At 42.1% G+C, this 27686-nt stretch overlaps 1 protein-coding gene across 2 annotated transcripts in view; it reads left to right on the plus strand.

Moving 5' to 3' along the window:
- LOC139756513 (tRNA (guanine-N(7)-)-methyltransferase) overlaps positions 1-27686 on the plus strand; it is a 92804-nt gene that overhangs the window by 17178 nt on the left and 47940 nt on the right. Inside the window, exons 1-3 of one of the 2 annotated variants that reach the window (XM_071675972.1) lie at positions 8958-9012; positions 9758-9873; positions 25333-25526. In XM_071675972.1, the coding sequence (XP_071532073.1) occupies positions 9777-9873; positions 25333-25526 (291 nt within the window). In that variant the 5' untranslated portion in view covers positions 8958-9012; positions 9758-9776. Of the gene's footprint in view, positions 1-8957; positions 9013-9757; positions 9874-25332; positions 25527-27686 lie in introns of those variants that run through there. The other variant, XM_071675971.1, reaches the window with a different exon arrangement.

Raw genomic sequence — 27686 nt, forward strand, 5'->3', positions numbered from 1 at the left:
GGAAAAAGGTGAGAGCAAATGACATAAAGGGAGTGGAAGAGAAATGGACTGTATTTAGGGAAGCAGTGATGGCTTGCACAAAAGATGCTTGTGGCATGAGAAGGATGGAAGGTGGGCACATTAGAAAGGGTAGTGATTGGTGGATGAAGAAATAAGATTGTCAGTGAAAGAGAAGAGAGAGGCATTCGGACAATTTTTGCACGGAAGGAGTGCAAATGACTGGGAGATTTATAAAAGAAAGAGGCAGGAGGTCAAGAGAAAGGTGCAAGAGGTGAAAAAGAGGGCAAATGAGAGTTGGGGTGAGAGAGAGTATCATTAGATTTTAGGGAGGATAAAAATATGTTTTGGAAGGAGGTAAATAAAGTGTGTATGACAAGAGAACAAATGGGAACATTGGTGAAGGGGGCTAATGGGAAGGTAATAACGAGTGGTGGTGAAGTGAGAAGGAGATGGAGTGAGTATTTTCAAGGTTTGTTGAATGTGTTTGATGGTAGAGTGGCAGATATAGGGTGTTTTGGTCGAGGTGGTGTGTGAAGTGGGAGGGTTTGGTAAACAGAGAAGAGGTAGTGAAAGCTTTGTGGAAGATGAAAGCCAGCAAGGCAGTGGATTTGGATGGTATTGCATTAGAATTTATTAAAAAGGGGGTGACTGTATTGTTGACTGGTTGGTGAGGATATTCAATGTATGTATGGTTCATGGAGAAGTGCCTGAGGATTTGTGGAATGCATGCATAGTACCATTGTTCAAAGGCAAAGGGGATAAAGGTGAGTGTTCAAATTAGAGTTATAAGTTTATATGGAAGGGTTTTGATTGAGAGGGTAAAGACATGTACATAGCATGAAATTTGGGAAGAGCAGTGTGGTTTCAGAAGTGGTAGAGGATGTGAGGATCAGATGTTTGCTTTGAAGAATATACATGAGAAATACTTAGAAAAATAGATGGATTTGTATGTAGCACTTATGGATCTGGAGAAGGCATATGATAGAGTTTATAGAGATGCTCTGTGGAAGGTATTAAGAGTACATGGTGTGGGAGGTAAGTTGCTAGAAGCAGAGAAAGGACTTTATTGAGGATGTAAGGCATGTGTACGAGTAGGAAGAGAGGAAAGTGATTGGTTCCCAGTGAATGTTGGTTTGCGGCAGGGGTGCGTGATGTCTCCATGGTTGTTTAATTTGTTTATGGATGTAGCTGTTGGGGAGGTGAATGCAATAGTTTTGGAGAAAGGAGAAAGTATGCGGTCTGTTGTGGATGAAAGGGCTTAGGAAGTGAGTCAGTTGCTGTTTGCTTATGATACAGCGTTGGTGGCTGATTCAGGTGAGACTCTGCAGAAGCTGGTGACTGAGTTTGGTAAAGTGTGTGAAAGAAAGCTGAGCCAGGTTATTAGGTTCAGTAGGGTTGAGGGACAAGTTAATTGGGAGGTAAGTTTGAATGGAGAAAAACTGGAGGAAGTGAAGTGTTTTAGATATCTGGGAGTGGATCTGTCAGCGGATGGAACCATGGAAGCGGAAGTGGATCATAGGGTGGGGGAGGGGGCGAAAATTTTGGGAGCCTTGAAAAATGTGTGGAAGTCGAGAACATTATCTCGGAAAGCAAAAATGGGTATGTTTGAAGGAATAGTGGTTCCAACAATGTTGTATGGTTGCGAGGCGTGGGCTATGGATAGAGATGTGCGCAGGAGGATGGATGTGCTGGAAATGAGATGTTTGAGGAAAATGTGTGGTGTGAGGTGGTTTGATCGAGTAAGTAACGTAAGGGTAAGAGAGATGTGTGGAAATAAAAAGAGCGTGGTTGAGAGAGCAGAAGAGGGTGTTTTGAAATGGTTTGGGCACATGGAGAGAATGAGTGAGGAAAGATTGACCAAGAGGATATATGTGTTGGAGGTGGAGGGAACGAGGAGAAGAGGGAGACCAAATTGGAGGTGGAAAGATGGAGTGAAAAAGATTTTGTGTGATTGGGGCCTGAACATGCAGGAGGGTGAAAGGAGGGCAAGGAATAGAGTGAATTGGAGCGATGTGGTATACAGGGGTTGACGTGCTGTCAGTGGATTGAATCAAGGCATGTGAAGCGTCTGGGGTAAACCATGGAAAGCTGTGTAGGTATGTATATTTGCGTGTGTGGACTTGTGTATGTACATGTGTATGGGGGGGGTTGGGCCATTTCTTTCGTCTGTTTCCTTGCGCTACCTCGCAAACGCGGGAGACAGCGACAAAGTATAAAAAAAAAAAAAAAAAAGTTTGAATGGAGAATAACTGGAGGAAGTGAAGTGTTTTAGATATCTGGGAGTGGATTTAGCTGTGGATGGAACCATGGAAGTGGAAGTGAGTCACAGGGTGGGGGAGGGGGCAAAAGTTCTGGGAGTGTTGAAGATATATGGAAGTCGAGAACATTATCTCGTAGAGCAAAGATGGGTATGTTTGTAGGAAAAGTGGTCCCAACAATGTTATATGGTTGCGAGGTATGGGCTGTAGATAGGGTTGTGCAGAGGTGGGTGGATGTGTTGGAAATGAGATGTTTGAGGACAGTATGTGGTGTGAGGTGGTTTGATCAAGTAAGTAATGAAAGGGTAAGAGAGATGTGTGTAATAAAAAGAGTGTGGTTGAGAGAGCAGAAGAGGGTGTGTTGAAATGGTTTGGTCATGTGGAGAGAATGAATGAGGAAAGATTGACAGAGAGGATAGATGCATCAGAGGTGGAGGGAACAAGGAGAAGTGGGAGACCAAATTGGAGGTGGAAGGATGGAGTGAAAAAGATTTTGAGCATTTGGGGCCTGAACATAGAGGAGAGTGAAAGGTGTGCAAGGAATAGAGTGACTTGGAACGATGTGGTATACTGGGGTCAACGTGCTGTCAGTGGATTGAACCAGGGCTTGTGAAGCGTCTGGGGTAAACCATGGAATGTTGTGTGGGGCCTGGATGTGGAAAAGGAGCTCTGGTTTTGGTGCATTACACATGATAGCTAGAGACTGAGTGTGAACTAATGTGGTCTTTGTTGTCTTTTCCTAGCACTACCTCATGCGTACACAAGGGGATGGGGGTGCCATTTCATGTGTGGTGGGGTGGCGGTAGGAATGGATGAAGGCAGCAAGTATGAATATGTACATGTGTATATATGTATATGTCTGTGTATGTATATATATGTATACATTGAAATCTGTAGGTATGTATATGTGCATGTGTGGGCATTTATGTATATGCATGTGTATGTGGGTGGGTTGGGGCCATTCTTCTGTCTGTTTCCTTGTGCTACATCACTAACATGGGAGACAGCAACTATGTATAATGATAAGAAATGAAAATACATAAATGCCCATATACACAAATATACTTACATATTCATACCAACATATACATACATATGCATGCACACACGCAGACTTATATACACATGTACATACTCATATTTGCTTTCCTTCATCCATTCCTGTCGCTTCCCCGCCACACAGGAAATATTGACACTACTCCTTGCTTTAGCAAAGTAGTGCTGAAAAGACAAAAAGGCCACATTCATTCACACTCAGTCTCTGGCTGTCATTTGTAATGCACCAAAACCACAACTTCTTATCCACATCCAGCCCCCACACATCTTCCCATTTATTTATTTATTTATTCATTTATTTTGCTTTGTCGCTGTCTCCCGCATTAGTGAGGTAGCGCAAGGAAACAGACGAAAGAAATGGCCCAACCCACCCACATACACATGCATACACATACACGTCCACACACGCAAATATACATACCCATACATCTCAATGTACACATATATATATACACACAGACATATACATATATACACATGTACATAATTCATACTGTCTGCCTTTATTTATTCCCATCGCCACCTTGCCACACATGGAATAACAACCCCCTCCCCCCTCATGTGTGCAAGGTAGCACTAGGAAAAGACAACAAAGGCCCCATTCGTTCAACACTCAGTCTCTCAGTCTCTAGGTGTCATGTAATAATGCACCGAAACTACAGCTCCCTTTCAACATCCAGGCCCCACAGAACTTTCCATGGTTTACCTCAGACGCTTCACATGCCTTGGTTCAATCCATTGACAGCACGTTGACCCCGGTGTACCACATCGTTCCGATTCACTCTATTCCTTGCACGCCTTTCACCCTCCTGCATGTTTAGGCCCCGATCACTCAAAATCTTTTTCACTCCATCTTTCCACCTCCAATTTGGTCTCCCACTTCTCCTCGTTCCCTCCACCTCTGACACACATATCCTCTTGGTCAATCTTTCCCCACTCATTCTCTCCATGTGACCAAACCGTTTCAAAACACCCCCTTCTGCTCTCTCAACCATACTCTTTTTATTTCCACACATCTCTCTTACCCTTACATTACTTACTCGATCAAACCACCTCACACCACATATTGTCCTCAAACATCTCATTTCCAGCACATTCACCCTCCTGCGCACAACTCTATCCATAGCCCATGCCTCGCAACCATACAACATTGTTGGAACCACTATTCCTTCAAATATACCCATTTTTGCTTTCCGAGATAATGTTCTCGACTTCCAAACATTCTTCAAGGCTCCCAAAATTTTCACCCCCTCCCCCACCCTATGATTCACTTCCGCTTCCATGGTTCCATCTGCTGCCAGATCCACTCCCAGATATCTAAAACACTTTACTTCCTCCAGTTTTTCTCCATTCAAACTTACCTCCCAATTGACTTGACCCTCAACCCTACTGTACTTAATAACCTTGCTCTTATTCACATTTACTCTTAACTTTCTTCTTTCACACACTTTACCAAACTCAGTCACCAGCTTCTGCAGTTTCACACATGAATCAGCCACCAGCGCTGTATCATCAGCGAACAACAACTGACTCACTTCCCAAGCTCTCTCATCCACACCAGACTGCATACTTGCCCCTCTTTCCAAAACTCTTGCATTCACCTCCCTAAAAACACCATCCATAAACAAATCAAACAACCATGGAGACATCACACACCCCTGCCACAAACCTACATTCACTGAGAACCAATCATTTTCATCTCTTCCTACACATACACATGCCTTACATCCTCGATAAAAACTTTTCACTGCTTCTAACAATTTGCCTCCCACACCATATATTCTTAATACCTTCCACAGAGCATCTCTATCGACTCTATCATATGCCTTCTCCAGATCCATAAATGCTACATACAAATCCATTTGCTTTTCTAATTATTTCTCACATACATTCTTCAAAGCAAACACCTGATCCACACATCCTCTACCACTTCTGAAACCACACTGCTCTTCCCCAATCTGATGCTCTGTACATGCCTTCACCCTCTCAATCAATACCCTCCCACATAATTTACCAAGAATACTCAACAAACTTATACCTCTGTAATTTGAGCACTCACTCTTATCCCCTTTGCCTTTATACAATTGCACTATGCAAGCATTCCGCTAATCCTCAGGCACCTCACCATGAATCATACTTACATTAAATAACCTTACCAACCAGTCAACAATACAGTCACCCCCTTTTTTAATAAATTCCACTGCAGTACCATCCAAACCTGCTGCCTTGCTGGCTTTCATCTTCCGCAAAGCTTTTACTACTTCTTCTCTGTTTACCAAATCATTTTCCCTAACCCTCTCACTTTGCACACCACCTCGACCAAAACACCCTATATCTGCCGCTCTATCATCAAACACATTCAACAAACCTTCAAAGTACTCACTCCATCTCCTTCTCACATCACCACTACTTGTTATCACCTCCCCATTAGCCCCCTTTACTGAAGTTCCCATTTGTTCCCTTGTCTTACGCACTTTATTTACCTCCTTCCAGAACATCTTTTTATACTCCCTAAAATTTAATGATACTCTCTCACCCCAACTCTCATTTGCCCTCTTTTTCACCTCTTGCACCTTTCTCTTGACCTCCTGCCTCTTTCTTTTATAGATCTCCCAGTCATTTGCATTATTTCCCTGCAAAAATCGTCCAAATGCCTCTCTCTTCTCTTTCACTAATAATCTTACTTCTTCATCCCACCACTCGCTACCCTTTCTAATCAACCCACCTCCCACGCTTCTCATGCCACAAGCATCTTTTGTGCAAGCCATCACTGCTTCCCTAAATACATCCCATTCCTCCCCCACTCCCCTTACCTCCTTTGTTCTCACCTTTTTCCATTCTGTACTCAGTCTCTCCTGGTACTTCCTCACACAAGTCTCCTTCCCAAGCTCACTTATTCTCACCACTCTCTTCACCCCAACATTCTCTCTTCTTTTCTGAAAACCCCTACAAATCTTCACCTTCGCCTCCAAAAGATAATGATCAGACATCCCTCCAGTTGCACCTCTCAGCACATTAACATCCAAAAGTCTCTCTTTCGCGCGCCTATCAATTAACATGTAATCCAATAACGCTCTCTGACCATCTCTCCTACTTACATACATATACTTTTGTATATCTCGCTTTTTAAACCAGGTATTCCCAATCACCAGTCCTATCTCATTACACAAATCCACAAGCTCTTCACCATTTACATTTACAACACTGAACACCTCATGTACACCAATTATTCCCACAACTGCCACATTACTCACCTTTGCATTCAAATCACCCACCACTATAACCCGGTCTTGTGCATCAAAACCACTAACACACTCATTCAGCTGCTCCCAAAACACTTGCCTCTCATGATCTTTCTTCTCATGCCCAGGTGCATGTGCACCAATAATCACCCGTCTCTCTCCATCAACTTTCAGTTTTACCAAAATCACTGTAGAATTTACTTTCTTACACTCTATCACATACTCCCACCACTCCTGTTTCAGGAGTAGTACTACTCCTTCCCTTGCTCTTGTCCTCTCACTAACCCCTGACTTTACTCCCAAGACATTCCCAAACCACTCCTCCCCTTTACCCTTGAGCTTTGTTTTACTCAGAGCCAAAACATCCAGGTTCTTTTCCTCAAACATACTACCTATCTCTCCTTTTTTCTCATCTTGGTTACATCCACACACATTTAGACACCCCGCTTGACTCCTTCTTCTGTTTCCCCTTTTAGAAAATCAAAATACAAGGAGGGGAGGGTTTCTGACCCCCTGCTCCTGTCCCCTTTAGTCGCCTTCTATGACATGTGAGGAATGCGTGGGAAGTATTCTTTCTCCCCTATCCCCCAGGGATATCTTCCCATATGTATATTAAAAAGCCAGTGACATCACACAACCCTGCCTCACACCTACATGTATCTCAAAACTTTTGCTCAGCTCTCCATCCACTCTTACATATGTGTTTACTCCTCTATAGAAGGCTTTCACACCATCCAAGAGTTACCCCCTATACCATACATCTTTACATTCTATAAAGCATTCCACTCAACTCTGCCATACTCTGTCTCCAGATCTATAAAAGCTGCATACAACTTCTTACCTTTTGCTAAATACTTTTCCATGGTCATCTTTACTACAAAAATCTGACCCACACATCGCCTACCTTTCCTAAAACCCCCTTGCTCTTCACTTATTCTGCATCCAGTCACTCCATTACTCTCTCAGATGATATCCTTATATACACTTTTCTTGGTATACTTAACAGACTTATTCCTCTATGATTGCTATATACATCCTTCGCACCTTTTCTTTTAAATAAAGGAATGATAATAGTTACTAGTCAATCCTCAGGCACAACCTTCTGTTTCCATGCTAAATTACATATAAGATCCTTCCACTATATCACACTTTCTTCCCATGTCAGCATTTCAGCTGTAATCCCATCCGCTTTTGGAACCAATCTCCCAACTCATTATTAGACTCCAACCCACCAGACACACACCCATTAGAAACCACAGTCCGCAGTCAAACACAGGTAACTATCTCCTGCTTATGCTTTTAACATTATCTATCTTTACTCTGTCGTAAACATCATTTCAACATATTTCAAGACCCTACATTCCTAGAACTACTGTAAAGAAAACACCAAGCTTTTACTGCCAATTACCCTGTACAGGTTGTACCTCTTTAATCATGCAACCTTGGGACCTGGCCATTGCTGGACCACAGAAAATGCCAGAAAACATAAGTTAACCCCTTTAAAGGCCCTTGGGTGAACACTCTCACCACTTACCACCAGCTTGGTCTTATGTGTTCTTGCAGCATTGTTGCAGCCAAGAATTGTTACCCTATCTTTGGAATCCTTACCCCCAGATGAAGATTCCTCAATATCTTGGATAAGGTTTTTTGTGGCATACGACACCAATACAGGGCAGATTCATCAACATTATATACTTGTTCTGGGGCTATAAGAATTTAACAGGACTGTTAATTAGCTCAGCTGCATTGTAAACAGATTTTGGTGCCTTAACACCGCTAACCACACTGCCCTGGTGGTAGATCCACAAACTAATGGCAGCAGATTCAAAACGTGCCGGACCATGGAAGTTACCTGATCACAGAGTGCCGGGCTAGAGAGGTACAATCTGTACTTTCTCTGCTTAGTCAGACACACATCATCACAACACTTTTTGACCTGTGGTTCTGACTGGTGGATGTGATCAACCTCCTGAGTGCTTCAGGAGCCTCATAAAGATGGGAGGGACTCGCAGGGTAGGAAGTGAGTAAGTGTGTAAGTATAATAAGATGTTACATATGTTTGGTGAGCTTATATAATGACCAAATGTTCAAGCTGCAACACTGCCAGCTTTATGATTCATCCCTCTTAATGACACGATATATGCACCTCACACTATGCAATCATGTTACAATTTCCAGTGATATATGGTCCATTACTTGTATATTATAATTACACCAGGACCCCTTTGTGAAAGGATAGTTGTGTAACCCAGGACTTTTTTTTTCATGGGTCCTGTAGCCATAAACTGCACATCATACATTATCAGGGATAGATGGACTCTTTTGAAGCAAAAAGTTTTTTATCAGACTGTACTTTGTTCTGTCAGCTGATAATGGTACAACCTTACCAAAGGTTCATTTTCACTCATGGTGTAACCCTTGCAGGCTGAGTGCATAAACACCCTTTTATTCATACTGTATACATCCAGATGTTTTATTTATTGTATATTATTTATGTTGCTTTGTTGCCTGGGCAACAAGAAAATTATATACTATTCTCCATCACACCGATGGGCACTGACTAGCTGAGTTGAGAAAAAATAGAGACAAAGGGGGTAGAAACATTGTATGAGATGTCAGTAATCTTCCAACTTACTACACTGCTATTTATAATGTCCAGAATTTTTGAATGTCACAGACCATATATAGTGCACTTGCAGTCATCTGCTAGAAGAGCCATATACCATATAAAACACATCAGTGTCACTGGGTTAAAGCTATTTAACCATTTGTTTGAACTCTGGTCCATCTTGTTCAGGGCTCTGCTGTATTTTGCTGTCCCTGTTGCTTCCCACTTCTTTCATAATTTTGGCATCATCAGCAAACATGTTAATTTATGAGTCCACCTTATTTAGCAGATCATTTATTTAGATCAGAATTAGTAATGGTCTTTGCGCTGAGCCCTAAGGTTGAATGTGGATAAGCATTATTGGTAGCAAGTATAGATGTTGTGAGATAGATGTGTCAGTTATGGGGCTGTACACAAATATTAGGGTTTTGAGGCAACTATTTTATTATGTAAGCTATCTGAGCTGTTTCCATGGTGCTTCATCAATTTATCATCCTTTTATTGTTTAATTGTAATGATGCATTGAAGCACATGTTTCTGGAACAAAGATAAGGCCATAATTGGCAACTTTCATTTAATTTTGTTTCTTCCAGTCCAGTCTGCCCAACTGAAATGGATTGGAGTCCATATTTTCCAAAGTACTTCCCAGGAGACAACACTAAGAAAGTGGAATTTGCTGATATTGGTTGTGGATATGGAGGACTATTGGGTTAGTAGAACCGGAATGAAATTATTTATATTTGCCTTAAATGAGAGTTTGAGTATCAAAGGAGTGGATGGATTCACCTTTGGTATAAAAGAAGTTGTGCTAAGAGTGAGTTTCGAAATTATAGGGGAATTCTCTGTCTGTCTGTCTATCTATCTATTTATCTATCTATTCCTCTTAACACCTGTTCCCCCCAGGAACTCCCATCTAGAGGGTGGCCACTGCAAAAGTGTCTCCTTCTATCCCTTTACTTACGTGCCTCCCTTACATACACCATTGTATGTTGATCTGACAAAGGTTATAAGTCTGTGTTCAGATTTGTATGAAGTGAACAATTAAAGAAAGTTCTTCAATTTGTATGAAGTGAACAATTAAAGAAAGTTCTTCAATTTGAAAAGTCAATAGGTTAGCACTGAGAATTATTCATAGTTTTGCATCAATTGAGAGTTACATTTAAGCAGAGTCACCAGTGTGCAGAGCTTGCCAAGTAGTTAATTTATTACGACATCTCTTTATTACCAAAAATGGGCTATCATCCTAAGTTTGGTCTGATTAACACTGAATTAATGTTCAGTAAGGAGAAAGGAAGAATATTGTAAGAAGTGCTTCAGTGAAGAGTGAAAATGTGGGACTCTGAAAGAATTTGAATAGATGTATTGGATTTATGCGATAAGAAATCATATGAAAATAATAGAAAAGGATATGAAAGTGTTTCCATTCCATTCTCTAGGGGTCGGATATATATTGTATTACTGCTTGTATGCATATTTTTATACTTGCCCCTTACTTCAATTTCAGATCTCTGGCTTTTCAAATTCTTATTCATTTTTATTTTTTATTATACTTTGTCGCTGTCTCCCGCGTTTGCGAGGTAGCGCAAGGAAACAGACAAAAGAAATGGCCCAACCCCCCACATACACATGTATATACATACGTCCACACACGCAAATATACATACCTACACAGCTTTCCATGGTTTACCCTAGACGCTTCACATGCCTTGATTCAATCCACTGACAGCACGTCAACCCCGGTATACCACATCGCTCCAATTCACTCTATTCCTTGCCCTCCTTTCACCCTCCTGCATGTTCAGGCCCCGATCACACAAAATCTTTTTCACTCCATCTTTCCACCTCCAATTTGGTCTCCCTCTTCTCCTCGTTCCCTCTACCTCCGACACATATATCCTCTTGGTCAATCTTTCCTCACTCATTCTCTCCATGTGCCCAAACCACTTCAAAACACCCTCTTCTGCTCTCTCAACCACGCTCTTTTTATTTCCACACATCTCTCTTACCCTTACGTTACTCACTCGATCAAACCACCTCACACCACACATTGTCCTCAAACATCTCAATTCCAGCACATCCATCCTCCTGCGCACAACTCTATCCATAGCCCACACCTCGCAACCATACAACATTGTTGGAACCACTATTCCTTCAAACATACCCATTTTTGCTTTCCGAGATAATGTTCTCGACTTCCACACATTCTTCAAGGCCCCCAGAATTTTCGCCCCCTCCCCCACCCTATGATCCACTTCCGCTTCCATGGTTCCATCCGCTGCCAGATCCACTCCCAGATATCTAAAACACTTCACTTCCTCCAGTTTTTCTCCATTCAAACTCACCTCCCAATTGACTTGACCCTCAACCCTTCCATACCTAATAACCTTGCTCTTATTCACATTTACTCTTAACTTTCTTCTTGCACACACTTTACCAAACTCAGTCACCAGCTTCTGCAGTTTCTCACATGAATCAGCCACCAGCGCTGTATCATCAGCGAACAACAACTGACTCACTTCCCAAGCTCTCTCATCCCCAACAGACTTCATACTTGCCCCTCTTTCCAAAACTCTTGCATTTACCTCCCTAACAACCCCATCCATAAACAAATTAAACAACCATGGAGACATCACACACCCCTGCCGCAAACCTACATTCACTGAGAACCAATCACTTTCCTCTCTTCCTACACGTACACATGCCTTACATCCTCGATAAAAACTTTTCACTGCTTCTAACAACTTTCCTCCCACACCATATATTCTTAATACCTTCCACAGAGCATCTCTATCAACTCTATCATATGCCTTCTCCAGATCCATAAATGCTACATACAAATCCATTTGCTTTTCTAAGTATTTCTCACATACATTCTTCAAAGCAAACACCTGATCCACACATCCTCTACCACTTCTGAAACCACACTGCTCTTCCCCAATCTGATGCTCTGTACATGCCTTCACCCTCTCAATCAATACCCTCCCATATAATTTACCAGGAATACTCAACAAACTTATACCTCTGTAATTTGAGCACTCACTCTTATCCCCTTAGCCTTTGTACAATGGCACTATGCATGCATTCCGCCAATCCTCAGGCACCTCACCATGAGTCATACATACATTAAATAACCTTACCAACCAGTCAACAATACAGTCACCCCTCTTTTTTAATAAATTCCACTGCAATACCATCCAAACCTGCTGCCTTGCCGGCTTTCATCTTCCGCAAAGCTTTCACTACCTCTTCTCTGTTTACCAAATCATTTTCCCTAACCCTCTCACTTTGCACACCACCTCGACCAAAACACCCTATATCTGCCACTCTATCATCAAACACATTCAACAATCCTTCAAAATACTCACTCCATCTCCTTCTCACATCACCACTACTTGTTATCACCTCCCCATTTGTGCCCTTCACTGAAGTTCCCATTTGCTCCCTTGTCTTACGCACTTTATTTACCTCCTTCCAGAACATCTTTTTATTCTCCCTAAAATTTAATGATACTCTCTCACCCCAACTCTCATTTGCCCTTTTTTTCACCTCTTGCACCTTTCTCTTGACCTCCTGTCTCTTTCTTTTATACATCTCCCACTCAATTGCATCTTTTCCCTGCAAAAATCGTCCAAATGCCTCTCTGTTCTCTTTCACTAATACTCTTACTTCTTCATCCCACCACTCACTACCCTTTCTAATCAACCCACCTCCCACTCTTCTCATGCCACAAGCATCTTTTGCGCAATCCATCACTGATTCCCTAAATACATCCCATTCCTCCCCCACTCCCCTTACTTCCATTGTTCTCACCTTTTTCCATTCTGTACTCAGTCTCTCCTCTTACTTCCTCACACAGGTCTCTTTCCCAAGCTCACTTACTCTCACCACCCTCTTCACCCCAACATTCACTCTTCTTTTCTGAAAACCCATACAAATCTTCACCTTAGCCTCCACAAGATAATGATCAGACATCCCTCCAGTTGCACCTCTCAGCACATTAACATCCAAAAGTCTCTCTTTCGCACGCCTGTCAATTAACACGTAATCCAATAACGCTCTCTGGCCATCTCTCCTACTTACATAAGTATACTTATGTATATCTCGCTTTTTAAACCAGGTATTCCCAATCATCAGTCCTTTTTCAGCACATAAATCTACAAGCTCTTCACCATTTCCATTTACAGTGTACCATTTCCATTTACAACACTGAACACCCCATGTATACCAATTATTCCCTCAACTGCCACATTACTCACCTTTGCATTCAAATCACCCATCACTATAACCCAGTCTCGTGCATCAAAACCACTAACACACTCATTCAGCTGCTCCCAAAACACTTGCCTCTCATGATCTTTCTTCTCATGCCCGGGTGCATATGCACCAATAATCACCCACCTCTCTCCATCAACTTTCAGTTTTACCCATATTAATCGAGAATTTACTTTCTTACATTCTATCACATACTCCCACAACTGTTTCAGGAGTATTGCTACTCCTTCCCTTGCTCTTGTCCTCTCACTAACCCCTGACTTTACTCCCCAGACATTCCCAAACAACTCTTCCCCTTTACCCTTGAGCTTCGTTTCACTCAGAGCCAAAACATCCAGGTTCCTTTCCACAAACATACTACCTTTTTTTTTTATTTTTTATTATACTTTGTCGCTGTCTCCCGCGTTTGCGAGGTAGCGCAAGGAAACAGACGAAAGAAATGGCCCAACCCACCCCCATACACATGTATATACATACGTCCACACACGCAAATATACACACCTACACAGCTTTCCATGGTTTACCCCAGCCGCTTCACATGCCTTGATTCAATCCACTGACAGCACGTCAACCCCGGTATACCACATCGCTCCAATTCACTCTATTCCTTGCCCTCCTTTCACCCTCCTGCATGTTCAGGCCCCGATCACACAAAATCTTTTTCACTCCATCTTTCCACCTCCAATTTGGTCTCCCTCTTCTCCTCGTTCCCTCCACCTCCGACACATATATCTTCTTGGTCAATCTTTCCTCACTCATTCTCTCCATGTGCCCAAACCACTTCAAAACACCCTCTTCTGCTCTCTCAACCACGCTCTTTTTATTTCCACACATCTCTCTTACCCTTACGTTACTCACTCGATCAAACCACCTCACACCACACATTGTCCTCAAACATCTCATTTCCAGCACATCCATCCTCCTGCGCACTACTCTATCCATAGCCCACGCCTCGCAACCATACAACATTGTTGGAACCACTATTCCTTCAAACATACCCATTTTTGCTTTCCGAGATAATGTTCTCGACTTCCACACATTCTTCAAGGCCCCCAGAATTTTCACCCCCTCCCCCACCCTATGATCCACTTCCGCTTCCATGGTTCCATCCGCTGCCAGATCCACTCCCAGATATCTAAAACACTTCACTTCCTCCAGTTTTTCTCCATTCAAACTCACCTCCCAATTGACTTGACCCTCAACCCTACTGTACCTAATAACCTTGCTCTTATTCACATTTACTCTTAACTTTCTTCTTGCACACACTTTACCAAACTCAGTCACCAGCTTCTGCAGTTTCTCACATGAATCAGCCACCAGCGCTGTATCATCAGCGAACAACAACTGACTCACTTCCCAAGCTCTCTCATCCCCAACAGACTTCATACTTGCCCCTCTTTCCAAAACTCTTGCATTTACCTCCCTAACAACCCCATCCATAAACAAATTAAACAACCATGGAGACATCACACACCCCTGCCGCAAACCTACATTCACTGAGAACCAATCACTTTCCTCTCTTCCTACACGTACACATGCCTTACATCCTCGATAAAAACTTTTCACTGCTTCTAACAACTTTCCTCCCACACCATATATTCTTAATACCTTCCACAGAGCATAGCATACTACCTATCTCTCCTTTTTTCACATCTTGGTTACATCCACACACATTTAGGCACCCCACTCTGAGCCTTCGAGGAGGATGAGCACTCCCCGCGTGACTCCTTCTTCTGTTTCCCATTTTAGAAAGTTAATACAAGGAGGGGAGGATTTCTGGCCCCCCGCTCCTGTCCCCTCTAGTCGCTTTCTACGACACGCGAGGAATACGTGGGAAGTATTCTTTCACCCCTATCCCCAGGGATAATATACATATATATATACATATACACATACACACACATACATACGCACATATACACACACACACACACATACATATATATACATATGAAAAATGTAAGAAACAATTTAGAAAACTGAAACTTCTAGCTTGAAATGAATGGAAAAAATGAATGTCACATAATGGTTCAACCTCTGGCTATGGAAAAAGGAAATGTATAATTTATTTACACAAACGTCAATAGCAGTTCTCATCAATTTAACCACTGTATCAATAAGCTTCAATGTCTAAACTACATTTTTCTCCAATTTCACTATTTTCTTGTCAAAACACCATGTATGAAAACTATCACTCCAGTAACACAACTATAAACATTTACTTCCCCTTTAAAAAAAGTTCTGGGGAAGTCTGTCTCGATACACTGCGGGACACTCTATTAGAAAAAACGTGGTGAAAATATGCAATTGGTTGATATTTTACACAAGGTCAGCACTAGAAAAGTACAGTGTGTATGCACATATTCCTTGAAGGCCCATTAGTGTTGCAATATGTCTTAATGCACCTACTCATGCACTGCATACCCCAAATTTCACATCCTGATTCCCACCATTTTTTTAATCATATTGGATTTTAAGAAAACATGAAAATACACTGTTCACTTGTCTTTTGCCAAACTTCAGAGGTGGACATATATTTTGTGGCCATTTAATTTGACCAGACTTGGCTATATTATTAAACTCGTCAGTTTTCAGGCTCAAGTGAAAGATGGAGAAGATTGCAATTTCTTATTTTCATGCTTAATCACCATTACCCACGTTAGCAGCTTAGTGCCAGAAGCAGAGGAAGAAAGGCCACATCCACTCATTATTATTATTATATTTGATCACTGTTTCCCACATCAGCGAGGTAGCCCCAGGAAACAGATGAATAGCGGCCCTTCCACTCATCTTTTTTTTTTCAAACTATTCGCCATTTCCCGCATTAGCGAGGTAGCGTTTAGAACAGAGAAGTGTGCCTTTGAGGGAATATCCTCACCTGGTCCCCTTCTCTGTTCCTTCTTTTGGAAAATTAAAAAAAAAAAAAAAAATGAGAGGGGAGGATTTCCAGCCCCCCGCTCCCTCCCCTTTTAGTCGTCTTCTTCTACGACACGCAGGGAATACGTGGGAAGTATTCTTTCTCCCCTATCCCCAGGGATATACACTTATACACATATATATACATAAATGCCCATACATGTACATAAACATACACTCACAGACATATACATATATACACTTGTACATATTTACACTTGGTTGCCTTCTTCCATTCCTTGCAATACCCCTCCCCACAGGAAACAGCATCCCTACAGCCTTCCCCAGCGAGGTAGTACCAGGAAAACAGACAAATAAGGCCTCATTCGTTCACACTCATTCTCTAGCTATCATATGTAATGCATCGAATCCAGAGCTCTCTATCCCCATCCAGGACCAACAGACCTTATCTTATCTCAGACGTTTCACATGCTGTGGTCCCCTGGTTCAGTCCATTGACAGCACGTCGACCCCGGTATACTACATCATTCCAATTCACAGTATTCCTTGCACACCTCTCACCCTCTTATATGTTCAGGCCCCAGTTGCTCAAAATCTTTTTCACTCTGTCCTTCCTCCTCCAATTTGGTCTACCGCTTCTCCTTGTTCCCTCCACCTCTGACATATATCCTTTTTGTCAACCTTTCCTCACTCATTCTCTCCATATGTCCAAACCAATTCAACACACCCTCATTTGCTCTCTCAACCACACTATTTATTACCACACATCCCTCTTACCCTTTCATTACTTACTCAATCAAACCACCTCACACCACATATTGTCCTCAGTATTTCATTTCCAACACATCCACCCTCCTCCATACAACCCCATCTATAGCCATGCCTCACAGCCATATACTATTGTTGGGACTACTATTCCTTCAAATGTACCCAGTTTTGCTCTCCGAGATAATGTTCTCTTTCCACACATTCTTAAATGCTCCCAGAACCTTTGCCTCTTCCCCTACCCTGTGACTCACTTCTGCTTCCATGGTTCCATTCGCTGCCAAGTCCACTCCCAGATATCTAAAACACTTCACTTCCTACACTTTTTCTCCATTCAGAGTTACATCCCAACTAACTTGTCCCTCAACCCTACTGAACCCAATAACCTTGCTCTTATTCACATTTACACACTTTTCCAAACTCAGTCACTGACTTCTCACTCGAATCAGTCACCAGTGCTCTATCATCTTTAATGAGGTTGAGGAGGAAGTTGTGGGGTTGCTAGAATTGCATAAGGCAGAGCTCTCAAATGAAGGTCTTTAGAGAAGGAATGCTAGGAGGAGGTGGTAGCAGAAAAAGGGAAGGTCAAGCAAGTGCGTCCTTGTGTTAGAAAGAAATTCACTTTGCTCCCTCCATGTCTGACCAGGATGACCCAAGTATAGATCTGAGTTCAAAGGTGGCCCGAAATGTCCTATCTGTCATCAGGAACTATAAAGAAGTCCACTATAAGACAGTGAAGGCTAAATATACAGCAATGGATTTCTTTTTGATGAAAAAAGACACATAAAAGGAGGACCAGCCATCAACATCTAATGGCATGATAACTGAACTGACTCTACTGTCTCCACCACCACCTTCCCAATAATGTCAACTAACCCAGATGACCCCCACTTTCCTTCTCCCTCTCCTTCACCACCAGCTAGCAGTTTAGGAGTAGCATTGATTGTAAGTTTTGGAATTAAGTTTGTTATTTTCAGTTTTTATTCATAGAGATCAATGTATATATATATTATCGTATTTTATATTTCTTATGTGTATACAATAGTTTTCCACTGGTCTAATATTTGGTTCTGTCTTTTTTTTTTTTTTTTTTTATACTTTGTCGCTGTCTCCCGCGTTTGCGAGGTAGCGCAAGGAAACAGACGAAAGAAATGCCCCCCCCCATACACATGTATATACATACGTCCACACACGCAAATATACATACCTACACAGCCTTCCATGGTTTTCCCCAGACGCTTCACATGCCCTGATTCAATCCACTGACAGCACGTCAACCCCGGTATACCACATCGCTCCAATTCACTCTATTCCTTGCCCTCCTTTCACCCTCCTGCATGTTCAGGCCCCGATCACACAAAATCTTTTTCACTCCATCTTTCCACCTCCAATTTGGTCTCCCTCTTCTCCTCGTTCCCTCCACCTCCGACACATATATCCTCTTGGTCAATCTTTCCTCACTCATTCTCTCCATGTGCCCAAACCACTTCAAAACACCCTCCTCTGCTCTCTCAACCACGCTCTTTTTATTTCCACACATCTCTCTTACCCTTACGTTACTCACTCGATCAAACCACCTCACACCACACATTGTCCTCAAACATCTCATTTCCAGCACATCCATCCTCCTGCGCACAACTATCCATAGCCCACGCCTCGCAACCATACAACATTGTTGGAACCACTATTCCTTCAAACATACCCATTTTTGCTTTCCGAGATAATGTTCTCGACTTCCACACATTCTTCAAGGCCCCCAGAATTTTCGCCCCCTCCCCCACCCTATGATCCACTTCCGCTTCCATGGTTCCATCCGCTGCCAGATCCACTCCCAGATATCTAAAACACTTCACTTCCTCAAGTTTTTCTCCATTCAAACTCACCTCCCAATTGACTTGACCCTCAACCCTACTGTACCTAATAACCTTGCTCTTATTCACATTTACTCTTAACTTTCTTCTTCCACACACTTTACCAAACTCAGTCACCAGCTTCTGCAGTTTCTCACATGAATCAGCCACCAGCGCTGTATCATCAGCGAACAACAACTGACTCACTTCCCAAGCTCTCTCATCCCCAACAGACTTCATACTTGCCCCTCTTTCCAAAACTCTTGCATTTACCTCCCTAACAACCCCATCCATAAACAAATTAAACAACCATGGAGACATCACACACCCCTGCCGCAAACCTACATTCACTGAGAACCAATCACTTTCCTCTCTTCCTACACGTACACATGCCTTACATCCTCGATAAAAACTTTTCACTGCTTCTAACAACTTGCCTCCCACACCATATATTCTTAATACCTTCCACAGAGCATCTCTATCAACTCTATCATATGCCTTCTCCAGATCCATAAATGCTACATACAAATCCATTTGCTTTTCTAAGTATTTCTCACATACATTCTTCAAAGCAAACACCTGATCCACACATCCTCTACCACTTCTGAAACCACACTGCTCTTCCCCAATCTGATGCTCTGGACATGCCTTCACCCTCTCAATCAATACCCTCCCATATAATTTACCAGGAATACTCAACAAACTTATACCTCTGTAATTTGAGCACTCACTCTTATCCCCTTTGCCTTTGTACAATGGCACTATGCACGCATTCCGCCAATCCTCAGGCACCTCACCATGAGTCATACATACATTAAATAACCTTACCAACCAGTCAACAATACAGTCACCCCCTTTTTTAATAAATTCCACTGCAATACCATCCAAACCTGCTGCCTTGCCGGCTTTCATCTTCCGCAAAGCTTTCACTACCTCTTCTCTGTTTACCAAATCATTTTCCCTAACCCTCTCACTTTGCACACCACCTCGACCAAAACACCCTATATCTGCCACTCTATCATCAAACACATTCAACAAACCTTCAAAATACTCACTCCATCTCCTTCTCACATCACCACTACTTGTTATCACCTCCCCATTTGCGCCCTTCACTGAAGTTCCCATTTGCTCCCTTGTCTTACGCACTTTATTTACCTCCTTCCAGAACATCTTTTTATTCTCCCTAAAATTTAATGATACTCTCTCACCCCAACTCTCATTTGCCCTTTTTTTCACCTCTTGCACCTTTCTCTTGACCTCCTGTCTCTTTCTTTTATACATCTCCCACTCAATTGCATTTTTTCCCTGCAAAAATCGTCCAAATGCCTCTCTCTTCTCTTTTCACTAATACTCTTACTTCTTCATCCCACCACTCACTACCCTTTCTAATCAACCCACCTCCCACTCTTCTCATGCCACAAGCATCTTTTGCGCAATCCATCACTGATTCCCTAAATACATCCCATTCCTCCCCCACTCCCCTTGCTTCCATTGTTCTCACCTTTTTCCATTCTGTACTCAGTCTCTCCTGGTACTTCCTCACACAGGTCTCCTTCTCAAGCTCACTTACTCTCACCACCCTCTTCACCCCAACATTCACTCTTCTTTTCTGAAAACCCATACAGATCTTCACCTTAGCCTCCACAAGATAATGATCAGACATCCCTCCAGTTGCACCTCTCAGCACATTAACATCCAAAAGTCTCTCTTTCGCACGCCTGTCAATTAACACGTAATCCAATAACGCTCTCTGGCCATCTCTCCTACTTACATAAGTATACTTATGTATATCTTGCTTTTTAAACCAGGTATTCCCAATCATCAGTCCTTTTTCAGCACATAAATCTACAAGCTCTTCACCATTTCCATTAGTAACAAATTTCCCTGATCGCCATTACTTAGATTATTTGATTTACGTGTTTTTGATTTATGCGACCAATTTCAAGACTATATCTATCATGTAAATCAAGAGGTCCCTGTGTATATGGTTTTGGGCCTTTAGAAATCGTAGGTGCTGTAGCAAGGGGATTAGTGAGCCAGAAAGCACTTACTTGCAACTTGCATATTGTTTCCTTATCCTATACCCGTATTTTTCTGCCCAGCTGGTCAGTACTTGTCAGTATGCTGAGAAGGACAGTACATCAAGGAAACAAAATAAGAGTAACTAAGGAAAATGTATTGAATACATAGAAGGCGACTGGAGGGGACGGGAGCGGGGGGCCAGAAATCCTCCCCTCCTTGTATTTCAACTTTCTAAAATGGGAAACAGAATAAGGAGTCACGCGGGGAGTGCTCACCCTCCTCGTAGGCTCAGATTGGGGTGTCTAAATGTGTGTGGATGTAACCAAGATGTGAAAAAAGGAGAGATAGGTAGTATGTTTGAGGAAAGGAACCTGGATGTTTTGGCTCTGAATGAAACGAAGCTCAAGGGTAAAGGGGAAGAGTGGTTTGGGAATGTCTTGGGAGTAAAGTCAGGGGTTAGTGAGAGGACAAGAGCAAGGGAAGGAGTAGCACTACTCCTGAAACAGGAGTTGTGGGAGTATGTGATAGAATGTAAGAAAGTAAATTCTAGATTAATATGGGTAAAACTGAAAGTTGATGGAGAGAGATGGGTGATTATTGGTGCATATGCACCTGGGCATGAGAAGAAAGATCATGAGAGGCAAGTGTTTTGGGAGCAGCTGAATGAGTGTGTTAGTGGTTTTGATGCACAAGACCGGGTTATAGTGATGGGTGATTTGAATGCAAAGGTGAGTAATGTGGCAGTTGAGGGAATAATTGGTGCACATGGGGTGTTCAGTGTTGTAAATGGAAATGGTGAAGAGCTTGTAGATTTATGTGCTGAAAAAGGACTGGTGATTGGGAATACCTGGTTTAAAAAGCGAGATATACATAAGTATACGTATGTAAGTAGGAGAGATGGTCAGAGAGCATTATTGGATTATGTGTTAATTGACAGGCGCACACAAGAGAGACTTTTGGATGTTAATGTGCTGAGAGGTGCAACTGGAGGGATGTCTGATCATTATCTTTTGGAGGCGAAGGTGAAGATTTGTAGGGGTATTCAGAAAAGAAGAGAGAATGTTGGGGTGAAGAGATTGGTGAGAGTAAGTGAGCTTGGGAAGGAGACTTGTGTGAGGAAGTACCAGGAGAGACTGAGTACAGAATGGAAAAAGGTGAGAACAAAGGAGGTAAGGGGAGTGGGGGAGGAATGGGATGTATTTAGGGAAGCAGTGATGGCTTGCGCAAAAGATGCTTGTGGCATGAGAAGCGTGGGAGGTGGGTTGATTAGAAAGGGTAGTGAGTGGTGGGATGAAGAAGTAAGATTATTAGTGAAAGAGAAGAGAGAGGCATTTGGATGATTTTTGCAGGGAAAAATGCAAATGAGTGGGAGATGTACAAAAGAAAGAGGCAGGAGGTCAAGAGAAAGGTGCAAGAGGTGATAAAGAGGGCAAATGAGAGTTGGGGTAAGAGAGTATCATTAAATTTTAGGGAGAATAAAAAGATGTTCTGGAAGGAGGTAAATAAAGTGCATAAGACAAGGGAGCAAATGGGAACTTCAGTGAAGGGGGCTAATGGGGAGGTGATAACAAGTAGTGGTGATGTGAGAAGGAGATGGAGTGAGTATTTTGAAGGTTTGTTGAATGTGTTTGATGATAGAGTGACAGATATAGGGTGTTTTGGTCGAGGTGGTGTGCAAAGTGAGAGGGTTAGGGAAAATGATTTGGTAAACAGAGAAGAGGTAGTAAAAGCTTTGCGGAAGATGAAAGCCGGCAAGGCAGCAGGTTTGGATGGTATTGCAGTGGAATTTATTTAAAAAGGGGGTGACTGTATTGTTGACTGGTTGGTAAGGTTATTTAATGTAAGTATGATTCATGGTGAGGTGCCTGAGGATTGGCGGAATGCTTGCATAGTGCCATTGTATAAAGGCAAAGGGGATAAGAGTGAGTGCTCAAATTACAGAGGTATAAGTTTGTTGAGTATTCCTGGTAAATTATATGGGAGGGTATTGATTGAGAGGGTGAAGGCATGTACAGAGCATCAGATGTACAGAGCAGTGTGGTTTCAGAAGTGGTAGAGGATGTGTGGATCAGGTGTTTGCTTTGAAGAATGTATGTGAGAAATACTTAGAAAAGCAAATGGATTTGTATGTAGCATTTATGGATCTGGAGAAGGCATATGATAGAGTTGATAGAGATGCTCTGTGGAAGGTATTAAGAATATATGGTGTGGGAGGCAAGTTGTTAGAAGCAGTGAAAAGTTTTTATCGAGGATGTAAGGCATGTGTACGAGAAGGAAGAGATGAAAGTGATTTTTTCTCAGTGAATGTAGGTTTGCGGCAGGGGTGTGTGATGTCTCCGTGGTTGTTTAATTTGTTTATGGATGGCGTTGTTAGGGAGGTGAATGCAAGAGTTTTGGAAAGAGGGACAAGTATGCAGTCTGTTGGGGATGAGAGAGCTTGGGAAGTGTCAGTTGTTGTTCGCTGATGATACAGCGCTGGTGGCTGATTCATATGAGAAACTGCAGAAGCTGGTGACTGAGTTTGGTTAAGTGTGTGAAAGAAGAAAGTTAAGAGTAAATGTGAATAAAAGCAAGGTTATTAGGTACAGTAGGGTTGAGGGTCAAGTCAATTGGGAGGGAAGTTTGAATGGAGGAAAACTGGAGGAAGTAAAGTGTTTTAGATATCTGGGAGTGGATCTGGCAGCGGATGGAACCATGGAAGCGGAAGTGAATCATAGGGTGGGGGAGGGGACGAAAATTTTAGGAGCGTTGAAGAATGTGTGGAAGTCGAGAACATTATCTCGGAAAGTAAAAATGTCTATGTTTGAAGGAATAGTGGTTCCAACAATGTTGTATGGTTGCGAGGCATGGGCTATGGATAGAGTTGTGCGCAGGAGGATGGATGTGCTGGAAATGAGATGTTTGAGGACAGTATGTGGTGTGAGGTGGTTTGATCGAGTAAGTAATGTAAGGGTAAGAGAGATGTGTGGAAATAAGAAGAGCGTGGTAGCGAGAGCAGAAGAGGGTGTTTTGAAATGGTTTGGGCACATGGAGAGAATGAGTGAGGAAAGATTGGCCAAGAGGATATATGTGTCGGAGGTGGAGGGAACGAGGAGAAGTGGGAGACCAAAGTGGAGGTGGTAAGATGGAGTGAAAAAGATTTTGAGTGATCGGGGCCTGAACATGCAGGAGGGTGAAAGGCGGGCAAGGAATAGAGTGAATTGGATTGATGTGGTATACCGGGGTCGACGTGCTGTCAATGGATTGAATCAGGGCTTGTGAAGCGTCTGGGGTAAACCATGGAAAGTTGTGTGGGGCCTGGATGTGGAAAGGGAGCTGTGGTTTCGGGCATTATTGCCTGACAGCTAGAGACTGAGTGCGAATGAATGGGGCCTTTGTTGTCTTTTCCTAGCGCTACCTCGCACACAATATGGGGATGTTATTCCATGTGTGGCGAGGTGGCGATGGGAATGAATAAAGGCAGACGGTGTGAATTGTGCATGTGTATATTGTATATGTCTGTGTGTGTATATATATGTGTACATTGAGATGTATGGGTATGTATATTTGCGTGTGTGGACGTGTATGTATATACATGTGTATGGGGGTGGGTTGGGCCATTTCTTTCGTCTGTTTCCTTGTGCTACCTCGCAAACGCGGGAGACAGCGACAAAGCAAAATAAAGAAAAATAATAATAAAGAACTTCTCACTCCAAAGGACACTGTCTTTCCCTGCTAGTGGAAGTAATGCAGCCTTAGGTTGTAAGGTCCTAGGTAACATCAGGACTCTTTTATGGATATTAGTCTTGGAGTAATTACTTGAAAAAAGAATGTATGTGGATGTAAAGAAATAAAGAAACATATGGTGGGAAACTGAAAAAGTATGAATGAATCTGTCTCGTGAAATGTGCATATATTGCAACATAAGGTAGGATACCTAATATGGCTGGCAAGAACCAGAGCCTGAACATTTATTTATCTGGGAAATTCACCACACGTGTAAGTAGTTTTACTGTAATATTATACATATTGTTACAGAAAAAAGATAACTCAAAGAGTAAGGCAAAAATATTGATAGATTTTTTTTGTTCATTGAAAAGTGCTGCTGTCTGTACTGGGGAGTATGCTTCATATTTAGAGCAGCTGCAGTTGTTGGGTTACAATGGGAGTAAGGATTAGGAAATGTGGTGGGATGTCCTTTAATGGTGATATTTGGAGGTGTTTCTTGATGAGCCATCCAGTTATATAGTTATATCAGGAGTAATGTTTTTATAGATACTGATAGTAATTAGAATGGTAATGATTCGTGAATTTAGTGTTTGTTTCTGTATATTCTCTTCATAAATTTCATCCCTTGAAGTGTCAGCAAATTTTATCTTGATTCTTACTCACTTTTTTTTCAGTGGCTCTTGCACAAATATTTCCTGACACACTAATGTTGGGTATGGAGATAAGGGTGAAAGTATCAGACTTTGTTGTTGACCGCATACAAGGTTTGAGAGATGAGAAGAAGGATGTTCCAGGTGGATATCAAAACATAGCCTGTATTCGTACAAACGCAATGAAGTACTTACCAAACTATTTTGAAAAAGGGCAGGTGAGACCGATTTTTAGATACAGTAATTGAAATGATGCTAAATGAATGAATGAGGAGAGAGAAAAGGAATTTGTATTATTCAGTCTGATTATTGATATATATTTACAAATATACAAGGGTAGCAAAGGCAGCAATTTTGCCTAAGAGAGCTGGGCTTCCCTGGCCTTTTGGCCACAAATTTTAAGTGGTAACCCCATTTCTCCAAATTGATGCCCACAAAAGTTTTTGTGTGTCAGATGACAGCAGCATACCTGCAACCACTCCCAACAAAACATGCAGGTTCATATGATGAATTGTGTGTGAGATGAGTAAATGGTGAATGCATGAGGTAGGAAGTTAGAGACAGTAGACAGGGAAACTAGATACTGGTGTGTTAGATCTGTGTGAGGAAAAGTTGAGAAGCAATAGGACTTTTTCGAGAAATGAAGTGAAGGATATAAGATGATGATTAAAAGCTAAAGATGGTTTCGTAAGGAAAGGTGATAGAATGGTAGAGAAGGATGGATTGAAAAAGTGTTTGATTGTAGCTGTATTAGTTCAATACTGTTAACAGTAATTTCAAAAGCTTTGGATTTAGAATGACAGATGTTTGCATGGGAACTATGTAATGATAGGGAAGGGGAGGTTAGAGATACCATTTGGAAAGAAGTTGAGACAGAAGTGTATGTTGTTGATAAAGCAAAGAAACTAGATATTGGATACTAACCATGACACATTCATGGGCTTCCCAGGGTTGAGCCCACATAAGTCTGAATCTTGATCAAGGTAGTTGGTCTGCATTCAACCCCGCTGTTCATCCTTCCCAAGAGGCTGGTCAATTATTTGGGTACCTGGCTCAGGCTAGGGTACTTCATCAGCATGGTTGCCTAACACCTGACTTTGTGGAGATATTAATGCCCAACATTTTACTTGGCTCAACATTGGTGTCCATGACCCCCAAGGTAAACCACTACTAAACCAACTGCAATCTCTCAGTATCCTGAACCAGTCCAGCCAAACTTCAACCATCCTCAGCTGCTGACCTTGCCAGACATCACATTCTGCTCACCAGCACGACACACAAGGACCAATTGGAGCATTCTACACAAATTGCCCTCTGAACTCTTGCTCGTCTTGATGACACTCTTATCTAGCGCACCCTATCAACACAACCACTAAAACACTTACACAAACTACAGGAAAGCAGACTGGCCAGCATTTACATAGTACATAGAAACAAAGTGCTGACACTTTTATATAGACAATATATTATCACTAGATCATGCAGTATTACACTTTATCATCTCCAACCAAGCTGGCAAAATGCACATACTACAAGGACTCAGAAAGAAATACAACCTCAGTATTTCCCCATGAAGCAAAGATACCCCATAAAACAACCAGTCTCCATCATTAGAAATCAGAGAAGAAATCCAAGCACTAAACAACACTTTCATTAACCAAATCACTGAAAGACAGGCTGAAAACTGGCACTTTCCCCTCAACACAGTCAGTCACAATGCCCTTAGCAATCAACTCCTGCTCACATTACAGAAAATATGCTCTTATTGCACCACTTTTGATCCAATTCCAGTGAAATCTTTTCTACCCAAGAATACACAGACATATGCTTGAGACACTATTCAAAAATCACCCACAAACCAACATCACTTCTAAAAAGAAAAATCATGGAAAATATGCCCAAAATCCATTCTAAAAATGGTTTTTCTTTTGCGTTGGAGGTCCAGTCACAGACAAAAGTCTTCATCAAAGTTGGGCCTTAATTGAAAGGGAGAAAGGGAGAAAGAAGAGACAAGGGAAAGTATTTACAAATTCTAGAGGAAGTGAAAAATCTGTCTTTTGAAATGTCACAGGCTGTATTTATTTGGAAAGACATAACTGGGTAGAGATTCTCAAAGCTTTGAGGTGTAAGGAAGGAAACAGTTTTCAAAACGGCCTATCCTTAAGTTGCCAATGGCCACACAGTAATGACATGATGCAGCAGCTTGCCGAGTATTGCATGGTCTAGCTCGTAGTGATGGCACAGAAGCAGACAGCTCTTGGAAACAAAAACCAAAATAATACCCCTTGGAAAGGGAAAGCGAACTAACATTGTGGCATATGGAAGGCGGATTAGGTTTTGAAGATACCCTAGGGGAGTTTATAAGTCAGACTGCTTTT

This window comes from Panulirus ornatus, chromosome 22 (assembly GCF_036320965.1).
Source record: "Panulirus ornatus isolate Po-2019 chromosome 22, ASM3632096v1, whole genome shotgun sequence".
Classification (NCBI taxonomy): domain Eukaryota; kingdom Metazoa; phylum Arthropoda; class Malacostraca; order Decapoda; family Palinuridae; genus Panulirus; species Panulirus ornatus.